Source organism: Alosa pseudoharengus, unplaced genomic scaffold, assembly GCF_046254945.1.
Source record: "Alosa pseudoharengus isolate Yale_2024_CS ecotype anadromous, Long Island Sound unplaced genomic scaffold, YU_APseudo_1.1 YU_APseudo_1.1_scf_11, whole genome shotgun sequence".
Lineage (NCBI taxonomy): Eukaryota > Metazoa > Chordata > Actinopteri > Clupeiformes > Clupeidae > Alosa > Alosa pseudoharengus.
In genome coordinates, this window is record NW_027468576.1 from 5,604,783 (window position 1) to 5,624,493 (window position 19,711).

At 39.3% G+C, this 19,711-nt stretch overlaps 2 protein-coding genes across 2 annotated transcripts; both read left to right on the forward strand.

Moving 5' to 3' along the window:
- Positions 1–65: 65 nt before the first annotated feature.
- rab3b (RAB3B, member RAS oncogene family) lies at positions 66–3,993 on the forward strand. Its single transcript, XM_076275987.1, has 4 exons — positions 66–290; positions 1,704–1,822; positions 3,246–3,370; positions 3,773–3,993. The coding sequence occupies exons 1-4, from the start codon at positions 66–68 to the stop codon at positions 3,955–3,957; spliced, it is 654 nt and encodes a 217-aa protein (XP_076132102.1). The 3' UTR covers positions 3,958–3,993.
- A 1,933-nt stretch (positions 3,994–5,926) lies between these two features.
- On the forward strand, positions 5,927–19,310 carry nrd1b (nardilysin b (N-arginine dibasic convertase)). The gene is made up of 30 exons (XM_076277807.1): positions 5,927–6,518; positions 6,617–6,851; positions 7,020–7,101; positions 7,362–7,515; positions 7,712–7,785; positions 7,873–7,968; positions 8,075–8,197; positions 9,388–9,445; positions 9,544–9,617; positions 10,142–10,211; positions 10,805–10,882; positions 10,961–11,081; positions 11,225–11,283; positions 11,411–11,465; positions 11,695–11,799; positions 12,120–12,243; positions 12,900–12,986; positions 13,087–13,206; positions 13,352–13,403; positions 13,866–14,016; positions 14,436–14,563; positions 14,839–15,001; positions 15,107–15,138; positions 15,446–15,584; positions 15,769–15,816; positions 15,897–15,949; positions 16,099–16,182; positions 16,323–16,530; positions 18,025–18,114; positions 18,424–19,310. Exons 1-30 carry the CDS (start codon positions 6,346–6,348, stop codon positions 18,655–18,657), a joined length of 3,270 nt encoding a protein of 1,089 aa, XP_076133922.1. The 5' UTR covers positions 5,927–6,345; the 3' UTR covers positions 18,658–19,310.
- Positions 19,311–19,711: the final 401 nt, after the last annotated feature.

Here is a 19,711-nt window from a genome sequence, read left to right on the forward strand (position 1 = left end):
TGTTCTCATAATTGCTTCTGGAGCAATTAACCAAATTCCAAGACTAACGCATAATATGCCCACAGATGGCGAAGGCAGACCAACGCTTTGGGCAGAGAGATGGATCGGATCAGAACTTTGACTACATGTTCAAACTGCTCATCATTGGCAATAGTAGTGTTGGAAAAACCAGCTTTCTGTTCAGATACGCCGATGACACATTCAACAACTCCTTCGTTAGCACTGTGGGTATTGATTTTAAAGTGAAAACGGTTTACAGAAACGACAAAAGAGTGAAGCTTCAGATCTGGGTAAGTTTTTTCATCTGTGTGGTGAACTTGCATTTGATGTGCAAGCCTAGCCTTTATGTTAGGCTATCATGATTTCTTGAAAACTGTCAGACAAAGCCTACCTTGCGCGTAGTGCTTGCTGCTTTATGGGTTTATTGTTTGCCAGAAACAAGGGTTTATATAATTTTGTTACCACTATTGAGTTGTCAAGATTTCAACACAATAAAGCCACAGAGCTGCGCTGCATGATAAGACTTGATGTCTGTCTGGCGCTGCAGCAGAGCCATTTTCCTTAGGAAAGGAGGTACGAGCTTCTTCTGCGCTTGCATCATCAGTGGTTGTCATGGAAGCAACACTTCTCACTGCTCCTTGGCAAAGCAATGCTCTGAACCAATTAGAGTGGGCCCCAGAGGCCAAAGGGGCCGTGCGTTTCTCAAGCACACAAGGGCCAGGGGTGAGACCAGTGCCACACAAGCCACTGGAGTAAATTGCCTTATTTGCGTATAGAGCTGTAGTCAGTGTTGATTGGTCAACCTTGAATGGATACCCATTATGGTGTAACAGGCTACATGTGCATGTTTTAGACAGTACACTAACATAATATGTTGTGACAATATGATAGTTGGAGCATTTGTGACTGAATAAATCAAGTTAATGGTGTGCTGTATTTATTCAAAGTAATATGGCATAGCCTACGCAAACATAGATTCTGAGTGCAATTGAAAGATGGCACACAGTAGACCTAAGGTTACCACATATTCATTCATAGGTTAGGAAGTAGTCAAATAACACATAACAGAATTCACTCTGAACCTTGAGGCATTCCCTTTTTGTCACAGCTATTGAAAAGGCAGACCATATACGTTTCACATGCATTGAATTTGAGAATTGTTGTTTATGATGCATCAGGCATGAAACAACAGTTTGAGATTCTTAGACAAGTGAGATGAATAGGGGAAAAATGTAAGAAATCCCTGATAGTCACAGGTAAATTGATGACACTGGCGGTAAATGCATGCCTTGTCACACATGCTAATCCTCCCTGTCCCATCTGACTGCAGTGTGTGTAGCTGTCAGATTCACTTAGCTCTATGATAATGTTTACCATGACAGAGTGTGGAAGGATTCATGTATTCTTTACCATTCTTGATGATGGTGTGAACTCACACCTTCAACAGTTGCAATCTGTTGGCTGCTCATCTGTTAGGTTTGCTATTCCAGTCTAATTGGGCTGGATTTCGGTGTTCTTTCTGTTTTGATAATTTTTCCATGAAAACAAGGTTGCATTCTGTGCTAGGAGAGACAGCCCAGAATATTAGGAGTTGTTATTGTTCACCAACATTAAGCTGTGCTGCCATGGCTCATTAGTGATATTAGACATTAACCCTCCTCTCCCACACTAATGTGGATCCACTTGTGCTTGTGTTACTGCAGGACACAGCAGGACAGGAGCGGTACAGAACAATCACCACAGCCTACTACAGGGGAGCTATGGGCTTCATCCTCATGTATGACATCACTAACGAAGAGTCCTTCAATGCAGTGCAAGACTGGTGAGTTTGCTGTATCCATATTCTGCATATTGTTGCAAAATATTTGAAGCTGTAAAGGAACATTCATTATTTTACAGAAAAGCCTAAACATATCATTCTGGTGGATAGATTTGTTGAATAAATGTTTATGGCCAATACAACAAACTTGCTTATTGCTTATTTAAAAGCAAAAAATGTCAGGCCTTGTCCTGTCTACCTCCTCAGATGCTTGATTTACTGTATTGTGTAGCCTACCTCTAGAACCAAGATATGATGATGTACATTCAAATTTAAGAAAGTAAAAGAAATCCTTGATTGAGCCATGATTGAAATAGAATAGAATGGCCATAAAACATAGCCAGAGATATCTTGGTCTGATTACTATAGAATAAAACTGCAATCTAACATCACATTCAAAATACAATGTTTACAATGAGTGCAAACATACTGTGCACCATATTACATTTTCATGGGCCTTGGTGAAGATAAGTATAAGTATATATACTTTTTTGATCCCGTGAGGAAAATTTGGCCTCTGCATTTAACCCAATCAGTGAATTAGTGAAACACAAACAGCACACAGTGAACACACAGTGATGTGAAGCACACACTAATCCCGGCGCAGTGAGCTGCCTGCTACAACGGCGACGCTCGGGGAGCAGTGAGGGGTTAGGTGCCTTGCTCAAGAGCCACAGCCCACTGGTCGGGGCTTGAACCGGCAACCCTCCGGTTACAAGTCCAGAGTGCTAACCAGTGGGCCACGGCTGCCCACTGGTTAGCACCGACAATGATGCTCACCATTATCATCACTGTGATCATCATCATCTTTATCTATACAGCACTTTTCAAAACCATTGTTTTGCCAATGACAAGAATATCGAGATCCAATAACAAGGATCTCTGTTTTGTCAGAATTTAGCTGATTATTCTTTGACATCCTTTTAACATGAACAGCACACTAGAATCTGAAGATCTAACCAGAAGGTACACCTGTGTGTTGTCTGCATAGCAACAAAAAGAGACATGTTTCTGTATAATGGCCTTTCTGCATAAAGGCCATGTCAGATATTCCCTTTCAATACCTCAGTCTTCATATAACAGTGTGTTGTGATTCATTTGGACAAAGGCTGTGCTAAGGTTCAGAAGTACAAGGAACAAGCATATGTCATCAGCTGGCATCAGCAGCGCAGTGCTTTGATATTTTTAGAAACCAGATTGAAACTTTTCATAAATATTGTTATTTTCCAGTGCAGAGAGAAGCTGTTTGGACACTATTTTTTCTAGAAATTTAGATAATTAGGCTAATACAGTAAGGCTTTTTATGTCTAAAGCATGTTAGGATTACAAAACCGCTGCCTTTTTGCAATACATTTTTATTATTGTGTAAGTGGAAGCAGAGAGGATGATTTACAGTATTTGAACCTGGCACCCTGTTTTTCCCCAGGGCTACTCAAATTAAGACATATTCATGGGATAACGCTCAAGTGATTCTTGTTGGCAACAAGTGTGATATGGATGATGAGAGAGTGGTGCCGCCGGAAAAGGGCAGACACTTAGCTGACCAACTAGGTACGTTTCTTGAGTGATCCTACAAGTTTATAGTGTTAGTACCATTATGTGAATCGGTACCATTTGGCATCATTACCATTAAGTGAAGGGCTAATTTAATGATACTTTAACGTATAGTATCACAATGTAGGAATTCCCCTTTTTGACAATTTTCAACATACTGGGTACCCATTTGTAGCCAAGGACCCCCTTGGCTACAAATGGGTACCCAGTCAAGAAACTTATCGAGTTTAAAATCAACAAGGGTCATGTCACAACATAAGTCATTGTGGTTTGAAGTAAAGTAAAAAAATCATTGTGTTATAATTGCAGAACAGTAACTACTAGCAAATTGAATGCGTCCACTCTCTTATCTGTGCAAACATGGTTATATATGAGTGATTATTTTACTGTTGTCTGCAGGTTTTGAGTATTATGAAACCAGTGCCAAAGAGAACATAAATGTCCGGCAGGTATTTGAACGCCTGGTAGACATCATCTGTGTGAAGATGTCAGAACGGGTGGATACTGACCCTGCTATCGTCACTGGTACGAAGAACACTCGGCTCACAGACAAGCCTCCACAACTACCTCAGAACTGCTGCTAAGCCTACCTCTTGTAGCACAACTTCTCTTACCGACAAGTCACAACTCTCTTGTGTAGCTCCCCTCTCTCTCTCCTCTAAGTTCATGTTGTGATTCACATTGTCATTCTTTTGCTCTGCACATAAGTGCATTTATAATCTCTCATTTCACCTGTAGTCTAAACACGAGGCAGCTCAAAGTAGAGTTGACTGTTGAAGCACAATACAGCTTCTCTCATATGGAGAGTGTTCACTGCCACTGCAAAACAATGAATTACTCACAACTTGTTACAGTGCAGTTAACTACCTTGTCACATGACTTTCGATGAATTGGTATACATAAGACACATGGCTGCTTGCTCATCTGAGCTTAACACAGGATATTAAAGTTTAGGTGTGAGACACGCTTATAACACTATTCTATTTAACAAAAAAAAAAGTTTAATATCATAAGACACCATAACACTAACTCAGCACAACTGCAGAATTTACAACGTGTTTTGCAGCTTTATTCGTTAATTCTGTTCAGGGTGGTTTTGATGTGATGATGTGCCATTATTGTTCAGTGAAAGGCACATGCTTTTCACTTTGCTGGTACAATTAAGTGTTTTAAGACTTTTGGACACTTTACAAACAATGTTGTATGATGAGTCTTGTAATAGTAATGTTTAATAGTCATGTGAATCAATTTGATCTAATTATGTGACTTACAAAAATGATCAGCACACAATATACTGAATGTAGGCAAATGTTATGACAATATTGAAATTGGCCATGTGGTTTCTCTCTTCAATTTTAAATTAATCTACCTTTTGAAGTTCATTGTGCTGAGTAGGCTGTGCCATTTCTTTTCTGAAATTCAGTTATTGCAAAATAGTGAACTGCATTACCCAAACACCTTGTGCCACCCTGTCTTATGTGAGTTCATAGCTAACCTAACCAACAATAATATTATTATAACAATCATAACAGTTGTTCTGTCTGATAGGCTATGATGTGATTGTTTATAAGTGAATTTTTAAATTACATATTTTGGATCTAAATAGTGTATTATAATGGTCGTACCTAGGTAGATTTTTATTTTTATGCTGTTGCAATGGATAAACTGTAGGCCTATGGCTATAGCACCTCGTTAGTTACTGTTGACTCATAGATGGGTTCAACGGGAACAAAGTGATTAAATCAATGTGAATGTTTGTACATTTTCAAGTGCAATTTGCGGAAATAAAAAGCACAAATATCTATCTGCACTACCTCTTGTCATGTCAAAGCAGACGCAACAGGATTCCAAAATCATCTCAACAATTCTTTAATTAAAAGGATAATTAATGCATCACAATACACGTCATGATCATATCTCAATTTAGAGCCAGCTGTCAGGAAAATGTAATGAAGACCAACGTTGACATCTTTCGGTCAGCCACATGTGTTTTTGTGGTTAAGGCAACGTTACATTTTTTTGGTTAAACTTAAACAGAAAATGTCATGTTGCTGTATCAAATGGTGGTAAGTTACTCATTGAAGATCACTGAACTAATCCATTTAACCTAATCATCATGGTCAAGATGGGCCTGGTGTGTAGCCTACCTTCACAAGTTTAGCCTTTTTTGGGGGCTGTAGTAGGCTAAAATTAATAACCCTGCTTCTTCCAGTTAGATAATTCTAGGCAAGAAACTGTTAGATTATTCAAATGAATCAAAACATTTTCTTTATAGCCTATAGCCTACCTCTGGGTTAGGCCTACGTGTGGTTCTTCACTTAATGCGTTTAAGTTAGAGTGCCTATTTAAAACATTTGCTTGGGTCTAACAAGCTTACAGTAAGTTGTTACAACAGCTAGGCCTATTTATCAACCGTGTGTAGCCTATCCTATAAATCCAAGCCTACTACCAGTCAGAGATAGACTTGTTCTGCGGTCAACCTGCGACAACCAATCACGTTCTCTCTTAGACGGATATCCTCAACAGTGTCTTCAGTGGTTTGGTTGACGCAGCTCAGGAACATTGCAAATGACTAGGCAGTGCAATGAATTGAAGAGTTTACCAGGTGTGCGTGCCCTAAAGTTAGCTAACTACTTCGCAACATTATGAACGTTCGTCTGCGATATGCGATATTAACAAGTCTTGTTATGATTTCACATAGTCAGGCTACTGATTATTGGTGAAGATCTTGTCATCCACGGATTGTTAACGTTCAACAACAACTTAATGCAAGAAACTGGCAGGAATTACACCCGAAGAGTTTATATTCAAATTGTGAAAGCAACCGATTGTATCTTGTCGCTGATGTTACATTGTCGCACTTGAGCTGATTAACCATTCAGAATAGACTAGGTACCTTCGAGGATACGAATTTGCCTTTTTTTCACTCATGATTGCGATTCAGCACCTCCCGAGTCTGGACGCTTCTCAGAATGAATAAATGTAAAACTTCTGCCAGTCCTAGAAAATCCGATTTGGATGAAGATGGAGTTGAGTCGTCTTACAACCTCAGGATTCAGTCTAGAGAGGATGGAGCAGAGACTGTGGAGGATGACTTGGGAGATCTTGAAATTATTAAATCCCCTAGTGACCCCAAGAAGTACAGGTGAATGGCACTGGCTGATCTGATTCTTCGTTGTTCTGTCAGCCTGTCATTCATTGTTGTGCTCTCCTTATTACCCCATTTTCTCCATTTGTGTCCAGGTACATAGAGCTGAGCAATGGACTGAGAGCACTTCTCATATCAGACCTCAGCAGGGCCGATGGAGTCTCCTGTGACCCAGGAGACTCCATCAGCGAGGAGGAAGATGAGGATGACTGTGATGAAGATGACGATGATGACTCTGGAGGGGGTTCTGAAGAGGGCGCTTACTCTGTGGATAGCAATGAGGAACAGAGGTGTGGTGGTGGAAAGAAGAGTGGCAGCTCTGAGAAACAGGTTAGCTCTTTCAGTGATGCGGCAATAGGTTGCTTGCTGCCAAAAAAAAAAAACATTTGGGTTGCTTGCTGCCAAAAAAATCCTGACATCTTTCTCCTGGACCTTTTTACCTAACCCCACATGCATTTGAAACCAAGTAAATTAATTGCCTGTATCTGCTTTTCCCAGTCGGCAGCAGCCCTCTGTATTGCCGTTGGCAGCTTCAGTGACCCAGATGATCTGCCTGGTCTTGCACACTTTCTTGAACACAGTGAGTATCTCTCTCCTGGGCTGGTATCTTTAATGAACAACATCAACATTGTGAGTTTAATAATATGTCAAATTGGTCAGTGAAGTGTGAGAGAATATTATCTCTCTGTATAGCCTATATCAGCACCCTGACATAATGAGCATAATGACTGCAAATATTCTGCTGTATATGTAGATTGGACATGTTTTGTCACTCAAAAGAGATGTCTTGTGATGTTGCAACATGTTGCATTCCAATCCAATGCCTTACATCTTTCTTAGTGGTCTTTATGGGCAGTGAGAAGTACCCTGCTGAGAATGGCTTTGATGCCTTCCTGAAGAAACACGGAGGGAGTGACAATGCCTCAACTGACTGTGAGAGAACAATTTTTCAGTTTGATGTCCAGAGAAAGTACTTCAGAGAGGCTTTGGACAGGTGGGGCACTGATTGAAGTTGAAGTTACTTTGATCTTGTTGCATTTGAGGTATCTGAACATATGCCAACCCCATATCTCATATGTAATGTGTGTGGTCATCCACTGATGCGTCCACGTCCACAACTCCCTCAAGCAACCATATTATAGACCTATTGGATATTGTCATCGTCATTGAACTGAAATGCTTTTCCACAGGTGGGCACAGTTCTTCATTTGTCCTCTAATGATTGAGGATGCAGTTGCTAGGGAAGTGGAAGCTGTTGATAGTGGTAAGTGTGTACCACAAATTAAGATGATATCCGCATATGGATGGCTATTTCTGCATGACTGTCCATAAATGTGTTGCTGCTTTGCAGAGTACCAACTAGCTCGGCCATCAGACAGCCATAGGAAAGAAATGTTGTTCGGAAGTCTTGCCAAACCAAACCATGTAATGAGAAAATTCTGCTGGGGTGAGTTTCTTGCTTCTTTGTTCATTTTGTAGAATAGCCATAGATGCTCTAATTGTTTGTTTGTTTTGTCTTTTGGTGTTTTAATGTTTTTTTTTCTTTTGTTCAGGTAATGCTCAGACACTGAAACATGAACCCAAGAAGAATGATATTAACACCTATAAATGTCTACGGGAATTCTGGAAGAGATATTACTCCGCCCACTATATGACTCTGACTGTTCAGTCCAGAGGTAATATATTATCTAGTACAGGGGTGGGCAAACTGCGGTCCGCGGGCCGGATCCGGCCCGCCAAGCACTTTCATCCGGCCCGCTGAGCATTTCATTTGGTTATCAGGCTGCTCGCTATTTTTTTCCTGCGATAGAGACGACGTTGGTTAGCTTTACTGCAAACTGCTTTTCACTCTCCTTAGAGAACGTTTACAATGTCAATGTCAAAACATCATGTTAAATAGAGATAACATCATGTTAAACTAAGTTAACTCTTAGTTATCTCCTTTGCAGCAGATCTAACGTGAACATGCGATCCATTTAATTGGGAACGCGTCTGCACTCACGAGAGGGAGAGAGAGCCGCAGGTTCCAGCTGGCTTGTCATTGTTGATAATTGATATCTCCTTTTTATAAGAAACGTTTAAAAGGAAATCATGAAGGCAGCAGTAGTTCCCACTAACCATTTAAAAAGTGTGAGAGGGCCATACCGTAGCAGGCAGAAGATCATTGAGAAATAAACGTGAATTAATTAAAGCGACTGTCTTAAAGCGACAGTGCACAATTTATACATTTGTTAAACAGCATAAAATTAGCAGTATTTTTAAGCAATTAATATTTTAAAAGAAATACTTTTCATACTAAATTATAGGCTATAAAAAGAATATTTTTTTTATGTGTGTGTCATGGGCGGAGGGGGGTGGTAGTTGTGCGCCCCGCCGGGCAATTTTCAAAACCCAGTGTGGCCCTTGAGCCAAAAAGTTTGCCCACCCCTGATCTAGTATCATGCAGGATCCTTTTAGAAAGGCAACTAACTACTAATGAATGATCAGTGTTACTTAGAGGTAAAGTTCACTATTCTAATCTAATACACTTTTTGACCTATTTCCGTCAATCAACATAATGCTTTAGGAGCAGAGATGGATGTCATTTTATTTGCTGTTGAGCTCAAATACCAACAACCTTTCAGCCCAGAATCACAGAGTGTACCTTTAAGTCTTTAATGTACATATTTAAGATGCACACTTAAGGGCATGTTGGATCCAGAGAGACAGATGTCATATCCTGTGTTTTTAAGTTAAACATCTGCATTTATTAAGCATCAGTATACTGTATAGTATCAGTATATTCAAAGTATGGAATAGTAAGCGATCAGTATTGACTGGTGTGAGTTGGGTATGACCTATGTGCACCTGCTGTATCTCTCCACAGAGAAGCTGGACACACTTGAGGAGTGGGTTAGGGAGATCTTCAGCGCAATCCCAAACAAGTAAGTGCTCATCAGCACTGCTGTGGTAATGGCAATTGAATGGTTTTGATATGGAGTGCTTTTGTTTTGCATTGATGATGTTGTTTACATCACTGCAGTGGACAACCTCAACCTGACTTCTCTCATCTTAAAGACCCATTTGACACACCAGCCTTCAACAAGCTCTATAGAGGTAACCCTCATTTTGCCAGCCTCTCTTATCAGAATTTGAGGCTGGTAACACGTCGTTTGGATTTGATTATGGAGCATGTTTCAACCTAGCCCAGAACCTAGCTAGAATTGTCCCCACCCACAAAATTTGAGGATGTCAAATTCCTGTCTTCTGTTCGTCTTTTTTTCCGTCATTATTGTGCTGTCAATATCTTGTATAACAGACACAATGGCGGAATCTAAACATCTTGTAAACAAAATCAACTCAAGTGCGCTCTGGTGACATGGATGACTGCTTCACTGTTGCTCATCTATCCATCATTGTATAAATACCACCTGAACAGATCTTAACCGGGTTTATAGGCTTCTCAATGGAGCGACTCCAGATCTAATTTATTTTCCTCAAATTTTGTGGGTGAGATACATTTGGCTGGCTTATTCCAGGCTATATACTGGTAAGATAAAGATACATTGACTTGAGAATATTATTTGGATTGTTAGTGTGATATGATAATATATTAAAAGGAAATGTGCATGTGTTAACAGTGGTGCCTGTGAGGAAGGTCCACGCTCTCAGCATTACTTGGTCATTGCCCCCTCAGGCCAAACACTACAGGTAAGTTGTAACGGACTGCAGGAGTCTACTGGCATGTTTTCCTAGTATGGAAATGTTGTTGTCTGACAGTAGGTTTAATATCTGATGCCCAAAGTTTCACCTGGTCAGTCATGTTCAATTCCATAGTTTCTCCAGCAGGTGTCAATAAAGTACATGAAATCTGAATCAACATCAATAATCACCATAATGCTTTCTGTCATTACATTCATTGCTCACTTTTTCTGATATAGCTCAGTGCCATATTTCATTATTTAACTAAATATAATAATTTGCTTTATTGCACTTTCCCATGTTCACTGTACAATGACTGTGTTCAAAATATGTATCTTGCAGTAGATTTGCTCTAGTGTCCAAATAGTTTTTTTTAACAAGAGATTATTGATCAGTAATGACCACGAAGAGGGCAAACAGCAACCACATATATTTTACATAATACGGTAAATGCAAAATAGACTAATTTCACATTAACTTGTTGTAAGGCTATGATGGTGATCCATCAATGTTTCATTTTATGTTTGCTTTTTTACTTTTTAATCGTTCTGGTTATTGTTGCAAATCCTAATCGCCCACACTCTATGTGTTTGACTCTGTAGAGTAAAGCCCCTGCACTATATATCTTGGCTGATAGGCCATGAAGGTGCTGGAGGTATTCTCTCCCAATTAAGGAAGAGGTAAGTCACTTTTTTTTTTATCTGTACCAATTGATGTCAAATTTCTCAGAGCCATGTGTAAGCTTTTGATGCCTCTAGGTGTTGGGCCCTGGCTCTGTTTGGAGGGAACAGTGAAACCGGCTTTGATCAGAACACCACTTACTCCATCTTCTCCGTTTCCATAACCTTGACAGATGAGGGCTTCCATAACGTTTACAAGGTGTGGCATTAATACTCATAAAGCACTATTTGAGTTGCAGTGAAATTATTGATGTTTTTAACATGATGATAATGATGCAGGCCAATAGCCAGTCTAATGCTACTACTCCGATCATTATCTGAATATTGACTATTTCTCTGCAGGTGGTTGACTTGGTCTTCCAGTATCTTAAGATGCTACAGTCTCTTGGACCACAAGAAAGGTTAATTCAAGTGCTAGACATTAACTGAATTTGTGAATGTGTCCTTTAGAGGCAAATATTTGAGGGGTTCTTTAATACATAAATGCTGGCTAGTGTTATGATTGGAGGTCTGCTTCATGCTTTTCAGGATTTATTCTGAAATTCAGAAGGTTGAAGCAAATGAGTTCCATTATCAGGAGCAGGTGACTGGTTTCTTTCTATTTCTGAGTTACAGTGAGGTGTCATTTAATATTGATATTTCTTCAGATATTTCTTTCTTTAGTATGTTAGATTTCATCCTGTGACTAAATTGTCCATACAATTCAAATAGCTACCTGAAGCCATAAGAAGAGCAGATGTGCGATAACAGTTACCACTGACTCCAGGTGGATTTAATTTAATCTCTATAACACCAGTGATCTGTTTCAACAGTCTGATCCAATTGAATTTGTGGAGAACATTTCTGAGAACATGCATCTCTTTCCAAAAGAGGATTACCTTACTGGAGATCAGCTCATGTTTGATTATGACCCAGAGGTAATGTCACACTGAAACAAGATGGTTCTGTAATTTTAGCTACTGGGAGGCTCAAATTACCTTTTCCTTTACCATTAATAGTACTGAGGCATGGTCATTTGCAATAGGGGGTTGTGGGTTGCCGAGTACCAGGGCTTTTTATGGATACTATGCTAAAACTGCATGAATTGAATGTGTCAAAATTGACGGGTTACACCACTGTAATATTTTTGTATAAGTGTTGAGCAAATAAATGTGTGTATGAAATATGTCCCCACTGGTACTTACATAGTTACACGTTTAGTAGAGTCTGTTTAGAGTAATTATTGTTCCCCTCTTAGGTCATCAATGCTGCTTTGGTTCTCATGACCCCAGATAAGGCAAACCTGATCCTGTTGTCTCCAGAACATGAGAACCTGTGTGACATGAAGGAAAAATGGTTTGGGGCTCAGTACAGTGTAGAAGGTGAGCCATTGCAATCCTAACCTGAAGATAAGCCATTTTTCATACTTTTGTAAAACCTTTAAAGCTTGCAAGCCGTTTTCGTATTTTCTTAACTATACGGTGGGGTCAATTGTTCTGAATTTTACTCATCTTTTTGTAATGAGAAAGGCTTGGTATTGGTGGTACTGTAGAACCCAAATGTATTATTGGAATCATGGTCTTGAGAGCCCTGGTTATGATTGGGATTTTTAAGTGTTCCATTTTTGTGTTCGCACATTCAAACATCATATCCTGATTTCAAAAAGCCCCAGATAAACCCTTATCCCATTTTTGAGAAACCTGTTTATGCTAACTGGAGAACTCCTAACCAGGACTCTATTGCATGCATACACTGTATCGTATCCCAGTTTTGTAATAGCTGCTGACTAGCTGCACAGGCACCAGAACAAATAGATATCAGTTATCAGTAAAAAGGATACTACTATTTATGATATTATATGAGTAACCAGATATCTCTTTGCTCATGTAAATGCCTTATCCTGAGTATGACCAGAACTAGGGTAAGCCTCATAACTGGGCCACCGGTGTGTATGTACACACAGTCAATGTTTCAGGACTTCTGAAATTTGTTCCTACTGTGACCTAGTGAGATTTCACAAATACACTCATCATTGCAGATATACCTCAGGAGTGGAGGGATCGTTGGGCTAGTGACTTTGAACTCAACCCTGAACTCCAACTGCCAGCTGAAAACAAGTTTATTGGTCTGTGTTCAAGGATTCCTGTTATTTGCACTTTGCTTTTTAATCTTTAATCCTTATCATGCTTGGATGTGTTAAAAAGGTAATTTGTAACTTTTCACAGCTACTGATTTCACCCTGAAAGCATCAGACTGCCCTGATACCGAATTCCCTGTCAAAATAATCAACACAAAGGAAGGATGTCTCTGGTTCAAAAAAGACAACAAGTTCAAAATTCCTAAAGGTGTGTATGTGAGGTTTTTTTTTTTACATGTTTGCATTTGAGTCTGCGTGTTTGTGTATCTCTGTGTCCGTTGGTGAGGCCGTACAGACAGCATTTTAATTGTATTTAAAGGATGAGCACTGACTGCTACTGTCTCTTGTTTCAGCCTACGTACGCTTTAATCTGCTCTCCCCAATCATTCAGAAAAACCCAGAAAAGTGAGTATTACCCATCCCACACAGCAACACATAGAAACAGATTCCTGGCTAATACGAATTCACAACATTGCTAATCTCCAACATCTAAAATCTTGCTTGTGATGAGAATGGTTTCTGTCAATGTCGTCTTAAATCATATTTTTGTCTGATTGCAAATCGTATCAAATTTGTGCAGTTTTATATTTCTAAATGTATGTATATATACACAAACTACACAGTTAAGCTGTAATCAAATATAATTAATTCCAGTCGTGTTACAGTCAGTTTTGATTGAAAGTTCAACAACCACTTGAACCATCTGGAAAGTGTGTCTCATTTGAATCTTCCATATCATTTTGCTTTTCTTCCTTGCTGAGGTGTACTATGGAAGATGCCAGCACATTCACTGTTTAACCAAGAAGGGTGTAGAGTTTAGTTATATCCATACATACATACTTCTGTTTCCTGTCCTCCTTTCTATAGTCTGGTGCTTTTTGATATTTTTGTGAACATTCTGGCGCACAACCTTGCTGAACCAGCATATGATGCAGATGTTGCACAACTGGAATACAAGCTGGTGGCAGGGGAGCATGGCTTTGTCATCCGTGTGAAGGGCTTCAACCACAAATTGCCTGTATGTATTGATGAGATTGATGAATGGGTTATTATGCAAATATAATAGTAAGAATGGTGTCTCCATTATTATAGTCCAGAGTCAATAACCATGATCAGAATAGTTCTCAAATTCAATGGATTTATTTCAATGCTTCTCTAATGTTCTGGGACAATTTCATTGATGCAAATATAAATGCACTAGAATGATTTGCTAATTTAATCTATAATTATATTCATTAAGAAGAGTGGATTGTTAACTCATAACCATGATCTACTACCCACTACCAAACTTAAAACTAGCTGTTATTCATCCACCTGGTTTCATTAAGGCTTCGTCCTTATCATCACTGAAATATGTCTCTGTGTGTGTGTGTGTGTGTGTGTGTGTGTGCATACCTTTACTGGAGTGGTTTTGTCATCTGTGCTGTATGGTCCTAGCTGCTGCTCCACCTGATAGTGGACTACCTGGCTGGCTTCAGTGCAGCTCCAGATGTGTTTGGCATGTTTGTGGCACAGCTGAAAAAGACCTACTTCAACATCCTCATCAAGCCTGAGAGACTTGGCAAGTGAGTATGACATCACTTTACACAGTCACTGTCGCAACATTGTAATATTGAGTGCTAGACACATACACATAAGGAACATCATCTTTAACAGGCTCACTTCATTCAAACCAAATTTATTTCTCTTGCCGCTTTCCCCTTTGTACCCTACATCTTATCTCTCCTTCCTTAATAATATGCTCTTCCCATCTCCTCTCCTTCCCTTTATTTCTCCCTTGCTGTTGCCTCTCCTCATATATCTCTGCCCTCTCCTTTCTCTATGTCTCCTACCCTTACAGAGATGTGCGCCTCCTGATTCTGGAGCACTGTCGCTGGTCTGTGGTCCAGAAGTACCAGGCCATAATGAAAGGCTTGAGTGTGGATGACCTCATGGACTTTGTCAACAGTTTGAAGTCAGCGCTATACATTGAGGGCTTAGTACAGGGTAACTTTACCAGCATAGTGAGTCCCTTTTCGCAAATATATCTTGTGTCTAAGGACATTGTTTTACAGATTTGTCTGCAAAAAAAATTAAAAACTCATGACATTTTTATTTACTTTCACCAGGAATCTAAGAAGTTCTTGCGGTATTTTATTGAGTAAGTAATTTTGTTCCTCTGTTGTAACCTCTGTTCACCTTGAATTTGTAACAGATAGTCATCTACAAAATATAGGCTATTGAACTTTCTGACCACTGATACAGTGCAAAATGTCACAAGATGGCAGTATCAATTTGTTAGGATGTCGTTGTTTTTTTCTTCTTTTCATATTTTTATATGTTATTTTTTTTTTAGTTATTTTTAACCACAGAAATAAGATGCAGTGAGCGGCTGTGTCCTTTTGTCCCCATCTGTTCAGACTGACAGCCTGAAAGTTCTGTGTGTTCTGACTCTGACCTTATTTCAGCAAACTCAAGTTCCAGCCACTCACAGTAGAGGCTCCGGTTCTATTTAGGGTGGTAGAACTGCCACAGAAGCACCACCTGTGTAAAGTACGCTCCCTTAACAAGGGAGATGCCAACTCTGAGGTCACAGTGTACTACCAGGTAAACAGGCCCATGCACCTGTGTTTTATTTAGGAGGGCCTTCTAATTGTAGCTATGCCTGAGAAGTTGGACTCGCATGCTGTCCATTGATTTAATGTTTTTATATTTATTTATTTTTATAAGGTAATCATGTGTGTATTGACATGTCATAAACAAAGATGTCTTTTTTTCTTGTTTTCTCCAGTCAGGCAGGAAGAACTTATGGGAGCACACCCTGATGGAGTTACTAGTGGTGAGTTCCAAGTCTTATAAATCCCAGTTACTCAAACACATTTTCAATATCCATGATGGTTATTCTTTCCCTTTTTTCAGATGCACATGGAGGAACCTTGCTTTGATTTCTTAAGAACTAAGGAAACACTGGGGTTAGTGACTGATTTATCCTTGTAAATTGAATTAGCTATTTCTATTTGTGCAATTTATTTGCTAGCAAAAAGTTACTTTGTAATTTATGCAGCCTAATATCCATCATTATTCTTATACTCATGTGGTAATGCCATCTCTGCACCTTCAGATACCAGGTGTACCCTACCTGTCGAAACACCTCAGGTGTTCTTGGATTCTCTATTACAGTTGAGACGCAAGCAACAAAGTTTTCGTGAGTTTCTTTTTAAAAATAGGTACAATTATTCTGATCTACTACCAAGCGTGATGAAGTATGCACTGCAATGTGTTTCATGTGGAAAAATAAGTTTGCATTGTACTCAAATCTTGGAAATCATTTTGTGTCTGTCCTAGAACTGATTTTGTGGAGTCTAAGGTGGAGGAGTTCCTGGTGAGTTTTGGTGAGAAGCTGATGAACTTGACAGATGAGGCATTTGAGATGCAGATCACTGCCCTGATCAAGCTTAAGGAGTGTGAGGACACACATCTGGGCGAGGAGGTGGATAGGAACTGGTTTGAAGTTGTGACTCAGCAATATATTTTTGATCGACTTACCAAGGAGGTGAGGACTCTTGTGTATTTGATTGTGTTTAATTTTTGACTAGATCACTAAATATGTCACTGCTCAAAAATAACTACATGAAATTAATACACACATGAATAGAACAAGGGGATTCTGAAGTATAGATCTTAAAATGTTTTTATTAGGGGGTGTAAAGGTACACACATTCGTAGGTTAGCAGTACCTTCAGGCTTACTGTATCGAAAATTAACCGAACCGTGACTTCAAAACCGAGGTACACACAAAACTGTGATTTTTGTGTACCGTTGCACCCCCTGTTCATATTATTGCATTGATTTAAAATGTAAAAAAAAAAAAAAAAAAAAAACATTACCACACATTAAAAATGACAAAAAGCTTCTCTTTTGTTTTATATAGGAATGTCACCTATTACCAACCATCCCATATTTCCAACCTCTTACGTGTATGTGTCACTTAATATCCTAATATTAATTTCTATACAAACCAAAACGGCGGATTCCTAAAGAAACGCAAGCACTATGTACCAAAAATTACATTTTACCGTGACTTGAAGAGCTGTAAACAGTGTTGTAAGGCTGCGTGTACAAATCCGCTTGGAGTTTCAGTGGAATTTTGATTTGCGACGAGAATTCTCGGTCTAACCGTTGAATGCCGTGAGAAAGGTTGGAAATAGGCACCCACCAGGCCAGCACTAACCTCCGAGCGTGGTAAACAAAATCGGATATTTCAGGCAGTAAAGTCCCCGGTAAGAACCAAACTAGATTTTGTTCAAATCTACACACCTATGGCTACTGAAAAATGTAAGGTTCATTTATCAAATGTTATTTTGAAGTATTAAAACATCGTTGTTTTAGAATTTTCGAACAAAATGGTTGGTAATTGGTGGTTTTACGATAGTTTTTTCTGATTTGAACAATATGATGCTTGTTTTTGTTGCTGTTTAATGCATGTTAATTACATTTTTATTTCCAATGTTTTGTACCTATGTTATTATAGTATTGTAACGATTTGATAGCGACACACACAGTTGTCCAATCAAAAGGTTTAATAGCGGAAGCAGGAATCAGCCAACGCTAAGACAAAGACACCCATAGGAAACACAAGAGAAGTCAATAAAACAAGCACGATACACGAACAGGGTAGTCACATACAATACACCGGGCAAAACACATGAGGTACAACGTAAAGAAAGACTACACAAGCTAACACATACATGACACGGAAAACGCAATTACACTAACTAAAACCGACATTACACAAACCAGCATTCACACACATTGCATTCTGGGAGGCTAGCACTCAGTCCAAAAGGCACCGACGTTACAGTATAAACAACATATTTTCATGACTTCCTTGTCACTTTCTTGTTTCTCAATTTTACGAAGAGTAGGGAGGTACAATTAAAGCTTGCATTTGAGTGAAACAAGGCCATTGTGTCTCAATTGGTTCATATTTGGAAGACTATGTCCTTCATCCGCTACAAAATGTTGGTATCTCTGTGTCTGATAACAGATTGAAGCCCTGAAGCGCATTACCAAAGCAGATCTCATCTCCTGGTTCATGGAACACAGACATAGTAACAGCAGGAGGCTCAGTGTACACGTAAGTTATGGTTAAGGGATTTGGCAGACGCTTTTGTCCAAAGCGACTTACAAATAAAAACAATACAATAGTTAAAATTAACAGTGAACAGTTTTAAAATGTTGGTATGACTACATTAAGGAAAATAGCAATAATAAACAATAATGAAAGTACAGCAGCTTGTATATGTGTGTGGTTTTACACAAATAGGTGTAATTATTTATGTTGGAGTGGGAGAAGGGATTTAATGGAGTGCTGTAATGAACTTTGTGTAGGCTAGTTGGTAGTACTAATGTCATACTAGACTGTCTTCCCTTTCACTTTGCCCAGGTTGTTGGTTTTGGAGAGGCAGAGGGAGACTCCCCTGATGGTGATGAATCTAGTTGTAACCACTCAGCACAACTGCTTGGAGAGAAGGCATCCACGACCTCTGCTTACGGAGAGGTGTCCAGACTGACCTTTGTGCCACCCTCCTCGCTGCTGCCAGAGGCTATTATGATCGATGATATACGTGAATTCACCACCTCTCTGACCCTCTACCCATATCATAAGATTCTCAAATGAGAGACATCTTTTTTCACCGTTTTCTGGAGGTCGACTGTTACCTACCTGTCTAACTCTGCTGAAGGGAGGAGCCAGCCACTGGAACTACTTTTATCATGGGAAGATAATAAAATATGAATTGAAGATGGCAAACGTATCTAATTGGACAGACTTTAATCACTGAGGTCTGCAAGGAAAATTGATAAGCTGACCAAGCAGTATTTCTTGGAAAAATGAACACATCAAGTAGTTATACCAGTATTAGCCTGGTAAAGTTTAACAGCGGGACTAAAGACTATGTGGTCTTAAATTACTGATGTCTTTCTATTTGACTCCCTAAAAGGCATGCTAAACTTTTATTTTTTGTTAACCTGTGTATGTAGGCTATGTACTTGGAACTTCAGGGCATTACGAAGTACTGTATCTCTTATGTAGATAATGATGCAAAAAATGTATTGCATAACAGGGTGAAATAGGGAAACCCAACTAATCATATGAACCACTCCTGTGGTGTAGATCTAATAGGCTACGGATACCTTCAGTGTTACACCTGTCTTATTAAGGGCCATCATCTGACACCTCTCAAGGCATCTACTTGTTTTAATCAATTTACTGTAAGAATTCAATGCATAGGCCAGTGTAGTAGCCTATTAAAGTTGTAGGGTATGAAACAATCATAATTGGTCTGTCTGTCTACTTGTGCTGCCAAGACAACAATCACTCACTGAATAATTAATTGTCTACAGTTCTCTCCCACAGAGTCCACCAAAGTAAGTAGGCTATATCGTTGAATTAATCGTTAACTGTAGGCCTAAAATGTCTTTGGTAAAATCAAATTTAATGTTGCCTTGGTCAAAGAATTTAATTTATGGCAGGCCATACTGTGACGTGCCCTCTTGCCTCTGTGTGTCTCAGGAATAAAACAACCTTTTGTTTACCATAGATACACGAGTGGTGACCTTGGTAACAGCTGGGGGTGGGAATGAGTGCGGAAGATGACTAGCGTTACACAGTATGTTACTCGAGCAAACTCAAAGTAGCCTAGTCTAGGTTTTTTATATATACATATTTGGGT

Bases quoted from the DNA above. Each gene is read 5' to 3' on its own strand.
- rab3b (XM_076275987.1), top strand. From the start codon at position 66: ATGGCGAAGGCAGACCAACGCTTTGGGCAGAGAGATGGATCGGATCAG. The intron at 1,823-3,245 runs GTGAGTTTGCTG...GTTTTTCCCCAG, and splicing joins TTCAATGCAGTGCAAGACTG to GGCTACTCAAATTAAGACAT. The intron at 3,371-3,772 runs GTACGTTTCTTG...TGTTGTCTGCAG, and splicing joins ACACTTAGCTGACCAACTAG to GTTTTGAGTATTATGAAACC.
- nrd1b (XM_076277807.1), top strand. From the start codon at position 6,346: ATGAATAAATGTAAAACTTCTGCCAGTCCTAGAAAATCCGATTTGGAT. The intron at 9,618-10,141 runs GTAACCCTCATT...ATGTGTTAACAG, and splicing joins CTTCAACAAGCTCTATAGAG to TGGTGCCTGTGAGGAAGGTC. The intron at 13,404-13,865 runs GTGAGTATTACC...TCCTTTCTATAG, and splicing joins ATTCAGAAAAACCCAGAAAA to TCTGGTGCTTTTTGATATTT.